We start from the raw sequence: 20,295 nt of genomic DNA on the forward strand, positions 1-20,295 counted from the left end.
GGGAGAATTGGATCTCAGTGAAGGGCAAGTGGTCCATAACTTTAATTTTGGAGACAAAAAAATGTAGGCTTAGCGCCCTGTGGTCCATTGCCCAATAGGAAATGTAGAATACTCAAAAGTACTTTAAAAGTGCTTGAGTTACTTTTCTCAGGGAGTAACGTTGGAAGTACTTTAAAAGTACTTGAGTTACTTTACTCAGGGAGTAATGCAGTAAATTAACTGGTTCCTTTTCAAAAAAGTAATGCAGTAAAGTAATTTGATTACTTTTAAAGTGACCCTTACCCAACTGTGTCCAGGACTGTAACATGGTCATGTTTAACCCAAACAATGTGTCATTTGACTGCAGTTGGTTTGGATCAAGGTCGGAACACGAACACAAACGAACCGCCACAGAGTTCGTTTGTAACCGGACCCAGATTACCTTTTCAAGAAGGTCTTGGTCAGGTTGTTTTGGTGAGCACCCGAGTGTGATTGCTGTGTTCACACCTGCCCAAACGAACCGCACTAAGGGGCAAATGAACTTGAGTTTGATGAAACTGAACCAAACAGGGCAGGTATGAAAGCACTTGAAGAGTTATCTCTTTACTGCCCTGATTGGTTGGTTTTTCCAACATATTAAAACCAAACACAGAGCCAAATCTCAAACCAATTAGCTTCCATGTGGTGCCAAGTGATGTCAGTGTCTGCAGGCCATTTCATGATTTCAAAGACAAACATGCTCAGTGTGTATGAGTTTATTTCCTGTTGCTGTGTTTGCTTACAGAATGAGTTGACAGGAGATAAACTTGGACCCCTGGCTTTCTCCTGGCAACGCACTTCTGTTGAAACGGTCTATGAGGTGCAACAGATGGTGACAGATGGTCTACAAACAATGGGTAGCACCCTCAACATTTACTAAGACAAGGTGTGTTTGAACTTGCAAACATAGTGTAATGGCCGGGTGACCCAATTGAATCCAAGGAGCAGTGAGGACAGCCCTCTGCACAGATGGAAAAGTTCATGATTTGCCTTTTAATTTGCACAAATGGAGCATTTAAGACATAAAAAAGCAGTTTTGCTGACTTTAATGCAATTTCTGCACTCAAGGCAAGAGATTTATAACAAAGTCCCTGTTATTAATGTAGGGAACGTCCTGTGAGTAGCAGCTGTTGGCTCTGTTTGTGTGTGTTTGTGTGTGTGTGTGTGTGTGTGTGTGTGTGTGTGTATGTGTGCCTTATTTACCAAAGAAATGAGGTACTTTGCCAGCTCTGTGTGGTCGAATATTGTAGCCCTGGAAAAGTAAACACAGATGTCGTAAACCAGTCACACAGCACACACGACATGTGAGTCAATGCCGTGAGATGTTAAGTAAGGACGATCTAATTCTAATTCTGCCTTGTCATAGCATGATATAACAACCGGATTTTCCTCGGCGGTTACATCTTTTATCTCCTGGATTGTAATGGCTCACTTCAATGACGTACTTAAAGAACCAATTCCTGGTATTCTGGTGACATTCCACGTATACTCACAGCGATCTATCCTCCCTCCCTCTGTCTTTGTATAAGGTCTTACTCTGCTCTCTGCTGCTGCCTGTGCCAACGCAAATAGCTTTTAGATAAAATCAATGTGGCAAGCATCTTTATTATGTATTCATATCGTTATTATTGGCCCTAATTAAAGCCCATTAGCCCGCCAGCCATACCCAAGGGTTTCATATCTGTGTTCCTGTTGTTTGTCACAGTGTTATAGTGCTGATACTATGCAGATGGATTGATCTGTACACCGTGTGAGTAAGCAGCTGAGGCGGTGAACACAGATATTACACATCTACATAAAGGGGCTTGTTTATGAATAGTTTGGTTTAAACAATGTTTATTATCCAAAGAATGACCTAAAATTGTGGAATTTTAATCATATAAAGTATTTCTGAATACAGCACAGCCAGCAGTTGGATAGATTAGCTTAGCATAGAGACTGGAAATGGGAAAACAGCTAGCCTAGCTCTGGCCAGAGGTACCAAAATCCACCTCCAGCACCTCTAAAGCTCACTAATTAATGTGTTTTATCTCATTTTGTATAATTCAGGGTTCCCACACATTTTCATGGACAAAATTTCAAAACTATTTAATGACTTTTCAAGGACCGTTAACAGCATTTTGTCCCCTTGTCCCACTTATCCAGCGTTTTTCTAATGTATCAGATTCAATCTCTACTGAAACATAATTTCAGCTAGCGAGCATTCGTGAAGAGAGAGGCGGAACATGGCAGGAAAATTGAAAAACCTGTGTGATGGTAAGCAAAACGTCACAAATCGACACATATTAGAGCAACATTACATCATCAGCTATAGAAAATGAATTTTCCATTACGTGGAGGGTCAGCCACGAAAGATTACTGATACAATTTCATTACACAAAACAAAAATTTCCATGACTTTTCCAAAACTTTAAACGATTATTTTCTACTAATTTCATGACTATTCCAGGCCTGTAAAACATGATTGTGAAATTCCATGACTTTTTCAGGTTTTCCATGACCCGCGGGATCCCTGTTAATCTGAAGAAAATACAAAGGTCGAAAGCAGAGTCCTGCATGGATCGGGCTTTTCAAACCTGCAAACACCTGCACCCAGAAGGCCCAGTAGTGGAGATGTACAATAACCCCTAATTATCTCTACTCAGATACGGACCTGCCCCACTCGCCCAATTAATACAAGTCCCTTGACCTGGCCTGTGTTTAAACACAACCTTTGCAGTTTTGCTATTTTGCCTGATGCCCTGTCCCATCCAGATGTGCAAAGCACTTACTTAGTCGGCTCCAGTTGTTGTTGATGTGATGTTAAGTCACACAAAGGTAACTGATTTTCCGGTAATCATGCATCCACATATCCATAGTAGTGCACTATTTCTATCAGTCAGTTAGATATTTGTCAAACATCCTCTGCATATTTTAGTCTGCCAGTTGTCAGATCAGGCAGATGTCACTGAGAATCCACAAAGCCAGCTTGGAAAGCTGTGATTACTTTTGTTCTCACCACTCCTGGCACTCATTTAGTCTTTTTTTTTTAATTTCTGTATTTTATTTCTAGTAATCTTTCTATTTTTTTTTACCCATTTTACATTTTTTGGGAATATTCAGCGGATACCTGCAGGTAGAGGAATGCATTGGGATTAGGATCCTGAGAGTCCCGCAGGATCCAGCATTGTTTTTTGGTGAACAGGCGCTTTAATTGTTGCTGCGGGTGGGAACAGGCGGTCAAAAAAAAAAAAAAAGAAATAAAAAAGTTGCGGGTCCCATAGATTACTTAAGGTGAAGGATGGAGACGTCAATGAAATAAGTGGAAAAGAGGATAAAAGCAGTACATTAGAATACGAAAGAAAAGCAAGGCAAATCGGAATTGTTATGGAATTTCTTTGATTCCCAGAGACACCAAAGTGATTGTAATTATGATGGTAATTATGCACTAGAACAGTGGTTCCCAACTGGTGGGTCGTGGTCCCAAAGTGGGTTGCGGGTCCATTCAGAATGGGCCGCAAGGAATTCACGAACATGTCAGCTTTGTAAAAAACACACTTTATATTGAAGTACAGTGAATTACCAGTGCAGAGCTTTTAATTTCAAGTGCCGCTTCCTGCTTTGAGTGAGTGACTAACCAACAGATATTTGGCAGGGACAGCAAAGTAGCTCAGTGACATGGCCAAATGCAAGTTTGACACTGCATATATTAAACTCTGTGGACCTTCAAGTAATGAGTAGTAGAAATTTGGACCCCATGGCCGGACCAGTTGGGAGCCACTGCACTAGAACATAATTTATATATGACAGGTAAGCATATCTTTCCCTCAGTAAAATGACGTTTTCACTGTCTTCTCTATTGATAATCATGGTGTTTAGTCTGCTGGCGGACATGTATGGTCAGACTGTTTGTGGATGGAGGAGGGAGCTGACTCTGCGGGAGTGGACGGTAATGATCAGAAATCCAACAGGAGCGGGATTGGGAAAACAGTGCCATGCAGGGCTCTACCTGCAGGTACCTGATCCAGTGCAGAACTCTGACCTATGTTATCGAGCTAACTCTCTGCACTAAAACAAACAGGTATATTTGTCAAACTATTCCTGTAAGTCATAGAGCTCTAAGAAAGCTATAAAGACCAGCTTGTCAAAATACATGTATAATATCAAAACAAATGCCCACCTGTGCAGGGGGGTCTGACACGCCCCGTCAGTTAGGTTGATGATGTCGTCCACTTGGTCAAAAGAGGACAGCATCAGTTTGACAACCTCAGTAGCACCCTGGGTGCAGGCCAAATGAAGCGGTGTGGACCTGTCATTCTGAGCAGCAACAAACACAGTTTCATTATGACTGATGAATTCTGAATCAATGTAATGAATATTCACAAGCTCTGCAAACACAAATTATGTCTGCTCCATGCAGAGACGCTTTGACACACTGAGTTAGACAGAGCAGAATGTAAAAACACACAGCAATTAGTATGCATGCATGCACACTTACACACATACATATTGTACGCTCCCCCAGTGTAACATTAGCAAAGTATCTCCCAGACTTACTGGCTGAACACTGGGGGCTGTAACACAAGCCTATAATGAGATAACCAGGACTGGCAGGAGGAGGCCAGTGATCGCTCCTCTCAGCTCCACAGTGTAAGTGGAGGTAATTTGTATCAATTTAGCCAAGCCAAGTTATTACTGTGCTCCCTATTCCTGCTGTAGCTCTGGCCACTACCCCAGAGCGAGACATAACGATCACTCCCAGATGGGTGGGATAAGTCTGACGTGCTCTCACAGTACAGAGACCCTTTACTGGGGCAAATGCTTTACAGGTGTAGGCAAATGAGATCGACGTTAAAACACAATGCAAATCTGACAAAGCATGGAATAGACAGCTGGAGAGCAATTAGGCTTTAGTGGTTGACAAAACAGTGACGACAACCAAATGAATGTGCTCCCTTTTGACAGCCAGTTTGCAGATTTATGGAAAACGCAGTGCAGAGATTCACATGTTTTGTTTGTTCTTTTGATTCGTGATGTCAGTACCTGTTGCTGGTCAATTCTGGCCCCAGTGGCGATGCAGAGACGGATGGTCTCGATATTCCCCCCACGTACGGCCAGATGCAGCGGGCTGCTCTTGGACTTGTCTAAATAGTTGATGTGGACTTCGGCTTGGTGGCCTAACTTCTCTCCTGCCAGCAGAGAATTAAATCAACTGTTTCAACTGTGACTGATGGGCTGAATACATATAAGGCTCACCACGAAGGTTTTAATGCTTGTTGGTATAAGCTTGTTTGTTTTATATCACTGACAAGCTTTCAAGCGAATTTCAATTGCAGGGCTCTCATTTAGTACCTTCCCTCTTTGGCTGTAATATTAGGGTTCTTTGTTATTTTCAGTGGAAGGAAGTTATGAGTAATTGTGTCCATTTATGGTGGGCTGTCTGTGTAAATTACCAAACAGCACAAGAATGCGAATACCCATTAATTCCCTTGCTGAGCAATTACAGAAATGTCATAAATATTTTGTGCTCTGACTAAACCTTTCTCCAGCAACAGAAGATTTGCCAAGCAGACCTCCCACTGCGGATAAACACACTGTCAGCGTGTGGCATCTGGCCTGTGTACAAAGTAGCACATTCTGCTGAATGTCTCCGGGGGCTGAGGTGAACTCTCCGCTTATCTATCAGTTTAATGTGCTGTTTGGCCTTGTAAAAACTTTTTCATTTTTGTCAGCACTTTAAATTTTTGATGATAGATCAATCTTTTTGTCATACCGGCCTTCAAGATCACTTCCATGGCTTTCTTTGCACCTGCGAAGGCGGCTGCATGCATGGGGAAATGGCCAAGCTTGTTCTGTTGGCACAGCCGGGCTCCATGATTTAACTTCGACAGATAGAAGAATGGATGGAGAGAAGGACAAACAAGAGACAATTCTCTTGTCAGAGACAAAGCTGCAGAGGGCTGGCAGACAGTATAAAGAACAGCTACATAATCTGTGCTGTGCAGATGGACAGTTATCCTTTACTGGCTGGTGCAGGAAGACAGTGCAGCAGGATGAAAACATGAGTCTGAATGCATCACTCTTGTACATACCAAAGTGCTGAGAGCCTCACAGTTATTGATGGAGCAGGCAAGTATAACCGGGGTGTTCCCAAGGTCTCCCTGTAGATTGCAGTCTGTGGCACTGTAGGACAGCAGCAGCTGCAGGGGGGCACAGATAAAAACTGAACAGTGATCTCCATCACACTTCTGTCCTCATCTCTCTCACAGATACGCCTGCCTCCTTTATCCTCCACCGTACTGCAACTGTGTCAGATTGTGGACAGCAGCCAGATGCTATGGGGACGGCGGGACAAGGACAGTTGAGTCAGGTTTTGTCGGATACGTAAATAGTTGTCAGTTGACTTTAGGGTTCAGCGGCGCTGCTATAAGTTACAAGTCTTTGTGCTGTAAAAGATGTGGTATGATTATATGATTGTCTAATATCCTTTTTAGAAACCCATCATCTTTTTTATGAAGAAGGAAGTCAGGATGATAAAACAAATTGGCACACTGGGCCTATCAGAGACACGAAAGTAACTCAGTCCACTCTATTAGGGATTGTAGGTAAATTATTGGTGTGCAAGGCAGTGGTGAACAACTGCATGACTGTTTATATGCCTCCACACTGGCAATAGCCATTGCCGGGGGCAATATGTTTTCAGGTTGTCTGTCCATCCCATTCTTGTGAACACATCTCAAGACTGGCCTCATGGAATTTCTTCAAATTTGGCACAAACATCCACTTGGACTCAAAAATGAAGTGATTATATATTATTGGCCATAGATCAATGGTCAAGGTGAATGTGACCTTGCATCTGTCTTATTCTTGTGAGCATGGTATTTCACTAATAAGAGGAAATTCCTTCAAATTCGGCCCAAACATCCACATGGACTGAAAAGTCAACTGATCAGATTTTGGTGGTCAAAGGGCACTTTGACCCTGCATCCGTCACATTCTCGTGAACATCATACCTCACAAACACGTTGATGGAATTTCTTCAAATATGGCACAAATGTCCACATAGACTGAAGAAGAAAAACTGATTAGAATTTGGTGGTAGAAGGTCAAAGGTCAAGGTCACTGTGACCTCTCAAAACATGTTTTTGGCTATTACTCAAGATTTCATACTTTAATTGTGACCAAACTTTACACAAATGTCTAAAAGGATAAGTGGTGACATTTTATATCCAAAAGGTCATGGGTTATCATCACTGTGACATCATAATAATCTGCAAAAACACTTTTCCGTCACATCTCAGGAACAGAAATAAATGACTCGTAAGGTTTGGACACCATCCCTTCAGCAAAATAAAAATGACAGTTCCCTTTTTGACTCCCACCCACCCTAATAATTTTTGTATGGTCCCTTAAAAGAAAAATTCCTGAACTGAATGTTACATCACAAAAGACAAATAAATATTAGCTTTAAAGGGATAGTGCACCCAAAAATGAAAATTCAGCCATTATCTACTCCCCCATATGCCGATGGAGGCTCAGGTGAAGTTTTAGAGTCCTCACAACACTTCACTTGCGGAGAGTGTTCTGAAGCCCCGACATAATGAAAACAAAGTTGTTTGGAAAAACGTCATTTGAACTCTGTTTTTAGCCTCATTGTAGCCTCTAGCTCTAACTGCCTCTTTTTTTTCCGAACAACTTTTTATGTCGGGGCTTCAGGACACTTGGATCACTATGGACGAGCAGTATGGAGATATTTTGTGGTTTCATTTATGTGTTTTTGGACGTTTGAATCTGGGGCGCCGTCAGCCTGCATTAGGTGGAGTTGTGTTGCTACCTCCTCCCAACTGGGATCTCCGCAAGTGATGTGAGGACTCTGAAACTTCACCTGAGCCTCCATTGGGTGAGTAGATAATGGCTGAATTTTCATTTTTGGGTGCACTATCTCTTTAAGTGTCATCTCCTGTGACAAGGAAAAAGCACTTTCATATCATCAGTATCTATGCATGATGTTGTGTAACAGTAAGTGCGCTAAGCATGTTTACTCGTCTTAAAAGGACCTTGTTGTCAATGAGAAAAAACAAAACCACAGGGGCAAACCTGCTTCATATAAATTGTTATTTCAGCGGGATACTTTTGTCTTCCTTACCTCCACCAGGTTGTTGTGTCCCTGGCTGACAGCCACGTGCAGAGGGGACAGGAGGCCCACGTTGAGGATGTTGGGGTCGGCCCCCAGGTCCAGAAGAGCCCTGCAGCTCTCTGCCTTGTTCCTCTCCACTGCCCAGTGTAAGGGCGTGTTGCCCTGCTCATCACAGCTGTTCAGATCTGGGAGAGCACATGCAAACACACACACAAATGCAGTTACATAAGGATGAATATAGATGCAGTCAACTCTAAGCGAACTCAGGACTCTGAAATGGAAGTATCAGACATATTGCTTTTTACAGCAATTAAAGAATTATGGAAATACACAGCACACATATTTTACCTGTGCTGGAGTGCAATTTATGATCGATGACAGAGGCATGCCTACCCTGTGAGTCTATGACAGTGGTGATGAATTGGATGAGGGTGACGTGGTCCCCTGCAGCGGCATGATGAAGGGGACTAGCTCCACATTCATCTTTCTCACTCAGGACCTCTGGGCTCTTCCTCACCAGGTTCTCCAGGAGAGCCAGGTCACCCTTCTCCGCCAACTACATGGTAAAGTAATATTACAGAAGCAGAGTGAGGAGATGAGAAGCGCCTGTTAGTCATGTAGACGTCTCCATTAGTGCGTCTCTGATTTCCCCACAGATAACATGATAGTGAGAATTAATACTCATTAATGCTCACAGGCATTAACAGCTATCAGTGTCTTGTTTCTGCTGCAGTAATTCAAGGATGACGTAACGTCTATTTATTAAACTTTCAGGCCAGTTTAAATACTACGACTCTCATAACAGTATTACACAACACTTGAGATGTCATTTGGTCTCTGTTCAGCTCTTCACAATGACTTTGTTTAAGGTTACACAGGGCTGGGATTACTGACAGGGTGTTACATAAACACTCTTGAAGAGAGACACCATGTCTTAAAATCAGGATTATCAGACAACGGGCCCCCGGGCACAGATATGCAAAAGGCTTGCCTCATTTCTCTTACACAGGAGCAAGACACACACACTTTATAGCTGTTAAGCATCTCTTTGTAGTAGTTTTGTGTCTCTTTGGAGTTCTTTTGCATTTCTTTGTAGTTGTTTTGAATCTCTCCCTGGTCAGTACATGTTAATTTGAGTGAGACTTGGCAACACATTCTCTATCCAACCTCGTCACATATCAACGTCTGGTCATGGGCTTTCCGCGTTGAGATATGATGTGCAAGGGACCCTGGGTGCGTTGACTGTTGGGGTTCTGGGACAACTTCAGCCTCTTACATGCATTGTCAGTTTTCAGAATACACTTCCGTTTTCACAGGAAATGTACAGTTCGCATTCTGTCTCAGGGGTTTGATTCCACAATCATACGGGGAGTGAACACTGGCATCCTGGGTGAAAGTCAGTGGTTCTTGGGCCCATCCACCACCCCTCCAGCCTACCCTCCTCGGACTTTCGCCGGCTTAATTTACATTGTTGTCCCACCACGTTTCCCCCTAATGCTGCTGGGTACCGTCAAACAATAACTGCAACCGAACGCACATCATGCTGATGTAAAAGGACTGCTTTTTTGTAGGTGTCTACCACAGGAAGTCACTGACCAAGTGCCAGTTTTCGATGACTTTGAAGTGAGACTGACTTATATTATGCAAGTGAGAGCCCCCCCCTTACACTTTGGGCCCCTGGGCCTGTGCTGTGTAAGCCAGTTCAGCAATCAATCATTTTTAAAATACCTTATTGTTGACTTTTGTCGTTTAATACATGAGAAATTAAGAAACTGAGATTCCCTGTTTCCTGCCGAGGGACTACAGATGTTAATTAGCTTATCGCTAATTGGTGCAGCTAAGAAGATATGCATTGTCCTTGTTGAATAGAGAAGAAATATATGAATAAATAAATAAATAAATACAAATCATACAGTTTGGTGACAGCCTCACCTCAAATACATTTAGTCTTGCCAGGGCTTGATCGTCATCCTCTATCACGTATGTATAACAACTGGTCTGTCGGGCCACTTCCCTGCTGAAGTTCATCACTCAACCGACCCTCAGTGGAGACATGAAGGGTAACAGCAATGACACGTGTCTAGACATACCACCCACACACACACACACACACACACATGAATGCACAGATCTGTATGCAGGCAACAGCAAATTACTGAAACAGAAAACAAATCCACTGCAGTCTCAATCATGGAGTATATAAAGCCTACTTTACAAGCTACAAGAACACAGAGTGTTATATGACCGAGAGGGCAGATAACGCCTTAAGCCATAGGCTCCTCTCGACATGAGGGGATACGGGCACAGATGACTTTGTCTTTACCCGGAAGGGCATTCAGTTCCGCCGAGTGTTTGGAGGTTGAAGCTGTTCTGTTGAAGAAAGCAATTATGTTCCTCGCAGCTGGGGGGCAGCTTGTTTGAGTCAGTCCCAGGTGTCCTTGGGTGAGATCCTGGGCGAGGGAGATTGAGAGAGACCTTGTAATTGTATCGTACGAGGCCCTCAGTCACATCAAAAGGCCAAACAACAAATGACATTTTTTGGTGAGCAAATTACTACGGAGAATTCTCATTGGAAAACCCCCTCGACCTTACGTTGCGGCGGCAGTCCCTTGGTGTATACCGTGACTGATCACAGTTGTTTCTCAGGTCAAAACAGTGGCTAAGTTTTACCCTGTGTGGATGGAAGTCCTTTTTTTTTTTGTGGAAATTAAATTTTGTCTCCATTGCTCACTTCATTTACAGTGTTCAAACACTCAAACAATACTGCATGGGTCAGTTCACCTGGATGGAGGTTCTAACAGGGCCTTAATCTGGCTCCTTTAAGATGAGCAGGAAGACTCTCTATGGATCAATAATTAACTCTAACATCTGTGAGCTGTGGTCACCGTGGCGATCAATTTAATTAACTTCTCCTCAGGCAGCCCTGCAGATTAGTAATAGATTTTTCTAACCAGTAAATAAAGGAAAATAATCATATAGTAGAAGCGTAGCTCGTACTCCAACATGTGCTTCAGGGGACTCTACATAGGTACACATGAGGACTATTGAGATGTTACAGATGTTTGTAACAAGACACTGCAAAAACATTTCCAGTTGATAAAATGTTCCCATCATGATCCATCAATAATTCAGTGTTGCTTATACTTTGATCAGACGTGCACTTAAGTCTTCACCACAATGTGAAGTTAATGATGATTCTCAGTGAATGCCTCTACTGTACTTCATTTCACCTCCTCTGTAGTCCAGATGGGACTTCGCTTTTACAGTAAAAAAACCGCACATTGCAGCCTCGGTCTCCTCTAATTTGATAATGACCTGCTGTATGTCATCCTCCCCATCGTTTCCGAGCAGCAGTGGTAAATAAGTGTCATTATGTTTTTTTAACCGAGCCTGCCACTCGTGTTTGCAGAAGCGTACAGGAAGTGCACTAATGGGCATTGGTAAACACATTTCAGCAGCTGAAGAAGAAATTGGGGATCTGATTGCATTTAGTGATAAGATGCTTGCATGCAAAGGATTTGCAAGTTCAGTTTTATATTGTTTATATTTTACAGGCTGCAGTATTATTGACACATATGGGGTAAATGTTTGCTTATTAAATTAATTAAAAAAAAAAGCTTAATTACCGTAGAAAACCTAAAACAATCAGAGTTTAATAATAGATTTACATAAATTATTTTAAATTTAAATTTAAATTAATTAAATAATTTTAAATAAAAATAGATTTTTACAGTGAAAAAACTATGATGAAAATTAAGGTGTCACACGACTATTACTACTGTGGAACAGAAAAATTAAATAATAAATTAATTATAGAACTTAATGTATCAACTGATATGAACTAATAAATGATTAGCTCAAATGACTTAAGAGCAAATTTGATAAGAAGTTTGTTGCTGCACTCAACATGGACACTTGTTGAATGTAACACACACTACACACTACTCTTCTAATCCTAGTCCAACTACATCAGATATATTTAGTTGAATATAGTTAAAAGTTTCAGTAAAACACCAGCTAAAGCTTTAAACTTCAACATATTTTCCACACTTAAAACATCTCTCAGTATTCAAAGCATTCCTCAGTTTCATTCACTCTTGTAGCTTCTGATAAATAAAGTTAAACATTACAGACAAAGTTGAAGACATGATGTACTTACTGTATTTCTGTGATGAGCTGAGCAAATCTGGACGTTCTCCTCACCACTGCAAAAGGGCTTTAAATAGTGTGGTGAGCGAGCTTCTACCCAGTCTGTCTCCTAATGCAGGCAAGACGTTGCCCCTTGTGACCAAATGACTCTCCTGATGTTTTCATAGAGAAAAAGGCAAACTCATGTTGTAACACGAGAGCTGGCAGTAATACATTAAGCAGCAAACACGATACTGCTGTCTCTCTCACAATAAGTTTAGGTTAATGTGGCTGGATGCTTGATACTGTATTTAGGAGGGAGAAAGAGTGTGAAATGTGATTTTTAATCTTTTACAAGATGATGATGAAAAGAGCCTTTTTCCTGACATTTTCTTCCCACTAGAGGAAACAGAGCATTTATGTCCAAAACTTTGCCATCAATTCAAATTTGCCAGGTTGACCTTATTGTTAGTCATTTGAAAGGCTCCCTGACATTTTCAAAACAAAGAAAGAAACTTAACAAACTAGCTGCACAAAACACACTGTAGCTTTACCATTTATCAAACCATTACTCTGTTTTCTTTGCCACCCGTGTTCTGCTGCTTTTTCTCTTGAAGTAACTGACAAGATAGAATAAAGACGACCTCTAAGACCTGCTTGTTGATGGTGGGGATTAAGGAATATTCCTCAGGGAATCTTTATCATGCAGGATTATCAGATAAGGTATATCATTAACTGAGGATTATACTAGTATTTCTACCAGCATTATTATCGAGGGAGTAATTGTCATCTGAGATTGTTTGATGATCTTTGACTAAAGAAAATGTTTATTCTAGATGCTGTGCTAGCATTATTGAATTTTAAATCTTATTTTAAAAGGTAAGCAAATATACATGTGCAAGAACAATACATCAAATAGATGAGTCACTGAGAGCTAGCTGCTCTGACCAGTGTGTTGGTCCACATTGAAATATTCTAACAACTGCTGAATAGAAGATCTACAGACAGATCCTGATGAGTTTCCCCTGACTTTTCCTCTAGTGCCACCATGAGGTCAACATTTTTGGATTTTTTTGAAATGTCTCAACAGGATGGACTGCCTTGAAATTTAGCACAGAAATTCATATTCCCATCAGGGTGAATTTTAATCACTTTGGTGAGCTTGCCTTGTAACATTTCATCTGGTACCATCATCAGGTCAAAATATATCTAAGTAAATGAACTAAAAAGTTCTCATCAGCAGCAGCTGTACTTTGGGTTAATCAGAATCAGAAATACTTTATTGATCCCCGAGTGGAAATTGTTGTGTTACAGGTGCTCCTTGCAAGAGAGGAAAGATACATGAAAATATAAGAAATTTAAACAATAGTAAATAAATAAAATAATTAAATGCTAATTAGCAAAGTTAGCATGCTAACACGCTAACATGGTGAGCAAAAATGGTGATACTTGTAAACAATAGTGGCCCTTCCTTACACCGGGCGTTAAGCAACGCACAGTGCAACTGTCATTGCTAGTTTCTGACTGATGCAGTTGTCATTTTCATGGCTAGGATCCATGTTTTCAAAGTAGCAAATGTACTTGCACCTATCTGTGCACCTATGGGCGTTCAGGTCCTACAATAAGCTGTGGTCAGATGCATTGTTGACATATTGCTATTTTTAGGCAGCAGAAAACAACTGTGCTATTGACCAACAAAAACCCTGGTCTGAAGTCAGAATGTTGGAGTATTTTGCTACTATTTAAAGGTCGCATTATTCAGATAGGAGGAAGAGGGTTCCTGGCTCGGTGGGGTTCGAATCCTGGGGTGGGGGAGCCCTTCTCTGTGGAGTTTGCATGTTCTCCTCGGGTCAGCATGGGTTTTCTCCAGGTACTCCAGCTTCCTCCCACAGTCCAAAGACATGCAGGTTAACTGGTGACTGTAAATTGTCCGTAGGTGTGAATGTGAGTGTGAATGGTTGTCTGTCTCCAAGTGTCAGCCCTGTGATAGTCTGGTGACCTGTCCAGGGTGGACCCCATCTCTTGCCCAGTGTCAGCTGTCAGCCCCATGACCCCTAACAGGATAAGGGGTTATGGAAAATGAATGAATGGAGGAATTATTCAGATAATAAGATGCACCTACATACAATGCCCGTCCACTCTGCTTTTCACACACAAGAATGTACGAATGAGTTGCAGGGTGACATAATACATCATTGATGAGGACAATATTGATAACATTCTCTAAAATATGAACATTGCAGAGAGCAGAGCAGAGCTGTTGTCCAACTTTCCATTAAGAGAGACACTGTTAGTATTTAAGCACAATGAGCAATATAACTTCGTTTATTGTTACAGAAGCTGAAAGTTTAGTGCAGTACTAAACAGTACTGCTTTTACTGCATTATTCTCAGCAGGTGCACCTGGCTTTTTAAGGGAATTGGAAATGATACTCTGACTGAATCCATGTTACAACCAAAACACATCCATAATTAATTAAGAGGCTCAAAACAACCCTTTTGCCCCTTGGGCATTAATTTGTGCCTAGATTATTTGCTGTTACTATTTAAGTAGCAAAAATGGAGTTGGATGCACCCTTATTTCACTGTGCCATGCACTTTAGACTTAGATGGTGAATATGGAACACATTGTACCCAAGCCCCCACGAATAGTGCCAGGCTTTGAGGCCAATTTGACATAGTGGCCAAATTGTGGTATTACAACTTTCAGGTTCTTCACATGATGCCATGGGGCCCAAAAATACCTTTTTCCATAGACCTACATTGTGAAAGAGACATCTGTGAATCAGTGGATACATTCTTTAAGTGTCACACTCCCTGCAAAATGACCATACGATCAGAATTTGATCCACTCAGTCTGACATTTTGAAGGTCTACAAGAATGAAAAGATAATTTTATCCCCATTCAAGTTAGTGGAGGTCATCAGAAAATTAGCTGGCTCGACCTGCAGAAGTCTTTGGTGCACTTACTCTGTGGGCCCCACGATGAGGAAGGTCTGGGTAATTTCATACCTGGGAAGTTAACCTCTTTTAGCCTAATTAACCTCGGAGCAACTTTCACAGGAAGGATCAGGGCCCGACACGGTATCCAGTTCTCTTTTTACATCCACAGCTGTACCTGCTAAACATCAGCATATTAGCATTGTCAGTGTAAGCATTTTGGCGTCAGCATTTAGCGCTGCTTTGCCAAGGTACAGCCTCACAGAGCTGCTAACATGGTTAGTTTTGTTCTAGTTTGATAGGTGTTTGTAAATTGTACAATATATTTTTAAAGCTTCCAAAACTTTAGAATATTTGGCATGTATTTTCCCGCCTTATAGTATCAGCCTTCCTCACTTAACCGCTGAATCAAAACACTAAAAATGAATTGCAACTACTGACGCAGGTCTGATTTACAGCAGCCCTATAATAATTAATGAACCGATAAATACGCAAACAATTTTCCAATTTATTGAAGATCTTAAAATTCTATATTGCTGCCAGACAATAAAGCACAAAATAATCCATCACAATAAATGTCACCAGGTAAACTTTATTCAGATCCAGAGTCCAAACCCAGCAGATGTCTAATACCTCAGAACCAATATTTGCCTGGTTATTGTTCTTACGGGTTATCTTTGAGATTTGTTATTGTTCAAGCAATGTTTGCGGAAAAGCCACACATGCAGCAGAATCGGAGCCAGTGTCACAAAGCAAGTATTATCTCCAGCTGAGCTTGATGAATTGCCTGGATCAGGTTGTATTAGTTAAATAAACATGAGTAGAACTACAGACAATAAGGCTGTGTTTGTTCTGGAAATGTACGGTGGGTGATGTATTTATGCACAAAGGCAGAGATGGAGGAGAGGGTGAGGAAGTGATGAGCATGTGTGTGTTTTGACTAAATTTGTTTCAGGGATTGACTTCATGAGTGTGTCTGTATATGTAATGGCTATGTAATGATGTTAGGATTTGAATATTTTGGAGTTCAGATGAGGGCATGTGTATTTAGCCATGAAGTGGCGCACATACAGTATGCTCCTCTGCACCTGTCGAACAAGGTGGCAACTGCTGACGAGTCGGTTACCAAGCTCTAGTGGTGAAAGGGCTACTGGGGACTAAATTATACATTCATGCCATCATGCAAAGGACATACCGGGCACTGCATGAAATATGCAGTTTCTTACAGGCTCCCCTACATGCGCTTGATACTTTTTTTCATGTTTGCAAGATTTAAAAGTGAGCGTTTTATTGGCACCAGAATTTCCTCACACGGAGGATAATTTGTGATGCACGTCACCCATAAGAGTTATTTAAAGCTGTCTGCAGTAGAAAAGCCTCTTTATTGGTTTACAAAGTGTGAAAAGGACAGGTTAACGTGTTGCTGTACGCAAAAGTGGCTGAGAACAGCAATATGCAGAGTGCTTTTCCCGCAGAGCTGTCAATCAGAAGTTCACAACAGCCTAAGTGGTGTAAGTGTGTGTGTGTGTGTGTGTGTGTGGGTGTGTGTGTGTGTGGGTGTGTGTGGTCCTGGTTACATGTGGCACTGCGTTGGTGTTCCATCACTTATAAATGAGGTTACCTCTTAAGAGAGGTGGTGTCCTTGGGGAGTGTGCTGCAGGCCCAGCTGCCAGACTGCTTTTTGACACTCTATTTGTCCCCTGCTGAAAAGGTAGTCAGCATGTTTGACTTCTCACATGCACCGTCACTGAACTATACTCACACAAAACATCACTTCCTTTCCCATTAAAGCAACCTGAAGTGACAAAACTTTTTATGACGCTTGTGCTGGTTTCAGTGATTTTCCTGCCTGACAGTGACTAACCTGTCAAACAACGTAAGTCACTCTGAACCAACGATGCAAATTTCAGCATAAATATGTTTGCATAGTGAATCTCTTTAGTCATACTGGGGATTAAATTCTTTCTAAGCATATAATGAAGTGCTCAGAGGCATGCTTTTCAGGCTTTACTAAAATATGGAGTTCTGCCAGAGAGACACATTTCCTCTTTTGAAAGGAAAAAATTATGATGCTTGTATTTCTCCGTGTATTTCCTCAGGGTAATTAAAACATTATGAAACACTGCTGTTAATAACAATAGCACAGAGGTGAAATTATTATTCTTGAGACGATTCCACATGACACTGAATGAATAATGAATGTCTGTGAGCTTAATGTGATCAAATGCCTGTCCATGGAAGACAGCACACAACTGGGCTGGTGTCTCACACCTTTGACTTCCACGTACGTGGGGGCCAAGAGGTGACGAGGTGAAAAAGACGATGGAGTAAAACATAAATGTCCAACTTGAAGGTACAGTGTGTAGGATATATTATCAGAAATGGTTTATGACATTTATAACTATGTGTTTATTAATTTAAAATTACCTGAAAATAAGAATTGTTTTGCTTTCATTTTTCATTCATTCATTTACCATAACGGCTTATCCTATTAGCCTATCCCAGCTGACATTGGGCTCAAGGCGGGATACACTCTGGACAGGTCACCGCCAAAATGGCCCTTCCATTGTTTTCAGCTAAATCACCGGACATGTTGGCAAGCAAGGAGAGCATGGAGAAAGTGTCCGACGGTGGAGTGTACCCATAAATTCCGCATCCTCCATGTTAGCAGATGGGACACTAAAAATTCAAATAAAATTTCCCCATGGTTTCTGTCATTTTAAGTAGTTGTTATCATGCTGATGTATGTTCAAGTGTTCATTTTCTCCAATTACTTTGGTTTTAAATTGTTATTTGATACAAAAAACACTATCTGACCACCCAGGCTTTTATTTTGATACTTCCACTGACCAGCAGTGTGTGTTTGCATATTAGCTAAATATTTAGTTTCACCACACACATTTAGATTTAACATTTACATTTACATTTAACATTTAGATTTAACATTTAGAGTTAGTGTGGGTGTGTCTGTCTGTGTGTCTGTTCCATGTTTTTTTCCTCACTGACTTGGTCAATCCATGTGAAATTTGGCACAGTGGTAGAGGGTCATGGGAGGATGCAAATGAAGCAATATTACATCAATTGGCCAAAGGGGGGCACTATAGCAACCAATTGAAATTGCAAACTTTGAATGGGCATATCTCATGCCCCGTATGTCGTAGAGACATGAAACTTTGCACAGAGATGCCTCTCCTCATGAGGAACAAATTTGCCTCAAGAATCCATAACTTCCGATATATAGAATTTCCGCCATTTTGAATTTTTTGAAAAACACTTAAAATCGATCTCTTCCTAGGAAGTTTGACCGATGAAACTCGGTGAACATAATCTAGGGACCAATATCTAAAGTTCCCTCTTGGCAAAAGTTGGAAAACTTACTAAAACTGAGCTTCTATAAGGCAATGAATATTGCGGAGGGTGTGGCTCATCACATAAAGGTGTCTAACATCTCAAGAGTTTCACCGATCACCACGCAACTTTGTAGGCATATGACCACACATAATCTGAGGGGACCCCTCCATTACTGACCCCATCAAACAAAATGGGGGCGCTAGAGAGCTAATTTCTTGTCGATTATCGATTTTTACTAAACTTGGTAGATATGTAGAACAGGACGCCTCAAGGTGACTGGAGAAATTTAACTCTAATTGGCAACTGGGTGGCGCTATAACAAATGCTTAAAAATGGCTAAAATGCGACCGATCGCTGTGGCTCCCCCTGTGGACCAATGTTTGTTTGTTTTTTCTAATTTTTGGTATGACTAAGTCATGGTATGGTATGCTGTACATAATCACGGAAACTGTCAGTGTGTCATTCTGTCAGTCAGTCATGGCTGTCCCACGTTTTTCTACTCACTGATCAATCTATGTGAAACTGCACATATGCTCCAGAGGAGGATTGGCATAGGTAGAAGGTGACAAAGCTACCAATGGGTATGGACTAGTTTAGGTTTTACATTTAACATTTAGATTTAGATTTAACAATTAGTTTTAACATTTAATATCTAGATTTAATTTGGACATTATATTTAACCATTTCAAATATTGCTGTAAATGTGGTAAAAAAGTGACTTTAAAAAATTCACACCACTTTATTAAACATTGCTTGAGGCTAAATGTGGCAAAATATTGCTGTTAATTTCAGTGTGAGCCACTTTACAAATGGCACCCCATAGGATGGGTCAGGTAAATGTGCAGACACAAAAATTAAAATACTCATTCATTTATCTATTCATTCATATTGTGCAAGCAAGCCGTGAGTTTTCCCACTGCCCCACTAAGAAAAGATGACAGTGTATCAGCAGTGGGATGTGTACTAGTCTCCTCTGTTGCTGCTCTGAATGATGGTTTTAAAGGGTATATCTGAAACTAACCCTTTGAAATGTTTCCCTTGTGTGACAAACTCTCTGACAGCGTAACACGATAATGTTCAAACTATCTGTGCGTGACAGGCTGAGAGGTCAGAGCTGAACCGGACATGAGCACTAACAGATAGATAAATGAAGTCTCTTCCTCCAGGACACTAAAAATGTGGTATTATATCACTCTGTCTCCCTCTCCCTCCCTCATATCCTTTGTTTTCTATCTCTACAAAGCCCCAGCTGGTCCCAGCTAAGCTGAGGTGAGCTCAACTACATTGTCTTGAGACTACCATGAGCATTATGACTGCTGGAACCCCCTGAGGTCTAAATCCTTGATCCCGGTGCCTGTGATTATCTGTGTGGATTCGCACAGGTCAAATTGGAAAAACAATCATGAGCTACACAGGCTGCCGCTGCTTGTCAGGTCAGAGACAGTATCATTCCTATCTCGTCCCAGCTACACCATCTGCTCAGTTTGTAAGGCCGTGCCCCCGCACACTTGTTACCGCAGCAATGGATTTGTCACCATTCCAGGTCCCCCCCTGAAATTCTCAGTTCTGAACTTTTTTACCTGACATTGCTGAGTGCCAAATTGCAAATGCGAGTTGGTCTGAAATTTCTTACATTATTTTAGATTTTAAGGGGTGTTATCAACAGCTATAGACCACAATGCCTCAACACACATTCAGATAACCTACAACCAATCAGAGCAACAAAGCATCACATAGTGCAGA

The 20,295-nt window shown here is 41.3% G+C and overlaps 1 protein-coding gene across 1 annotated transcript in view; it reads right to left on the minus strand.

Annotated features, from left to right (window-relative positions):
- trpa1b (transient receptor potential cation channel, subfamily A, member 1b) overlaps positions 1 to 12,381 on the minus strand; it is a 32,810-nt gene extending 20,429 nt beyond the window's left edge. Inside the window, exons 1-10 of the mRNA XM_049565000.1 lie at positions 12,294 to 12,381; positions 10,458 to 10,584; positions 10,067 to 10,214; positions 8,528 to 8,690; positions 8,144 to 8,319; positions 6,090 to 6,197; positions 5,771 to 5,879; positions 5,041 to 5,186; positions 4,178 to 4,314; positions 1,222 to 1,270 (exon numbers count right to left, since the gene is read on the minus strand). Of these exons, the coding sequence (XP_049420957.1) occupies positions 1,222 to 1,270; positions 4,178 to 4,314; positions 5,041 to 5,186; positions 5,771 to 5,879; positions 6,090 to 6,197; positions 8,144 to 8,319; positions 8,528 to 8,690; positions 10,067 to 10,162 (984 nt within the window). The 5' untranslated portion in view covers positions 10,163 to 10,214; positions 10,458 to 10,584; positions 12,294 to 12,381. The remainder of the gene's footprint in view (positions 1 to 1,221; positions 1,271 to 4,177; positions 4,315 to 5,040; positions 5,187 to 5,770; positions 5,880 to 6,089; positions 6,198 to 8,143; positions 8,320 to 8,527; positions 8,691 to 10,066; positions 10,215 to 10,457; positions 10,585 to 12,293) is intronic.
- Between the last annotated feature and the right edge of the window lie 7,914 nt (positions 12,382 to 20,295).

The sequence above is a fragment of the Epinephelus fuscoguttatus genome, linkage group LG21, assembly GCF_011397635.1.
Source record: "Epinephelus fuscoguttatus linkage group LG21, E.fuscoguttatus.final_Chr_v1".
In the NCBI taxonomy this organism is placed as follows: domain Eukaryota; kingdom Metazoa; phylum Chordata; class Actinopteri; order Perciformes; family Serranidae; genus Epinephelus; species Epinephelus fuscoguttatus.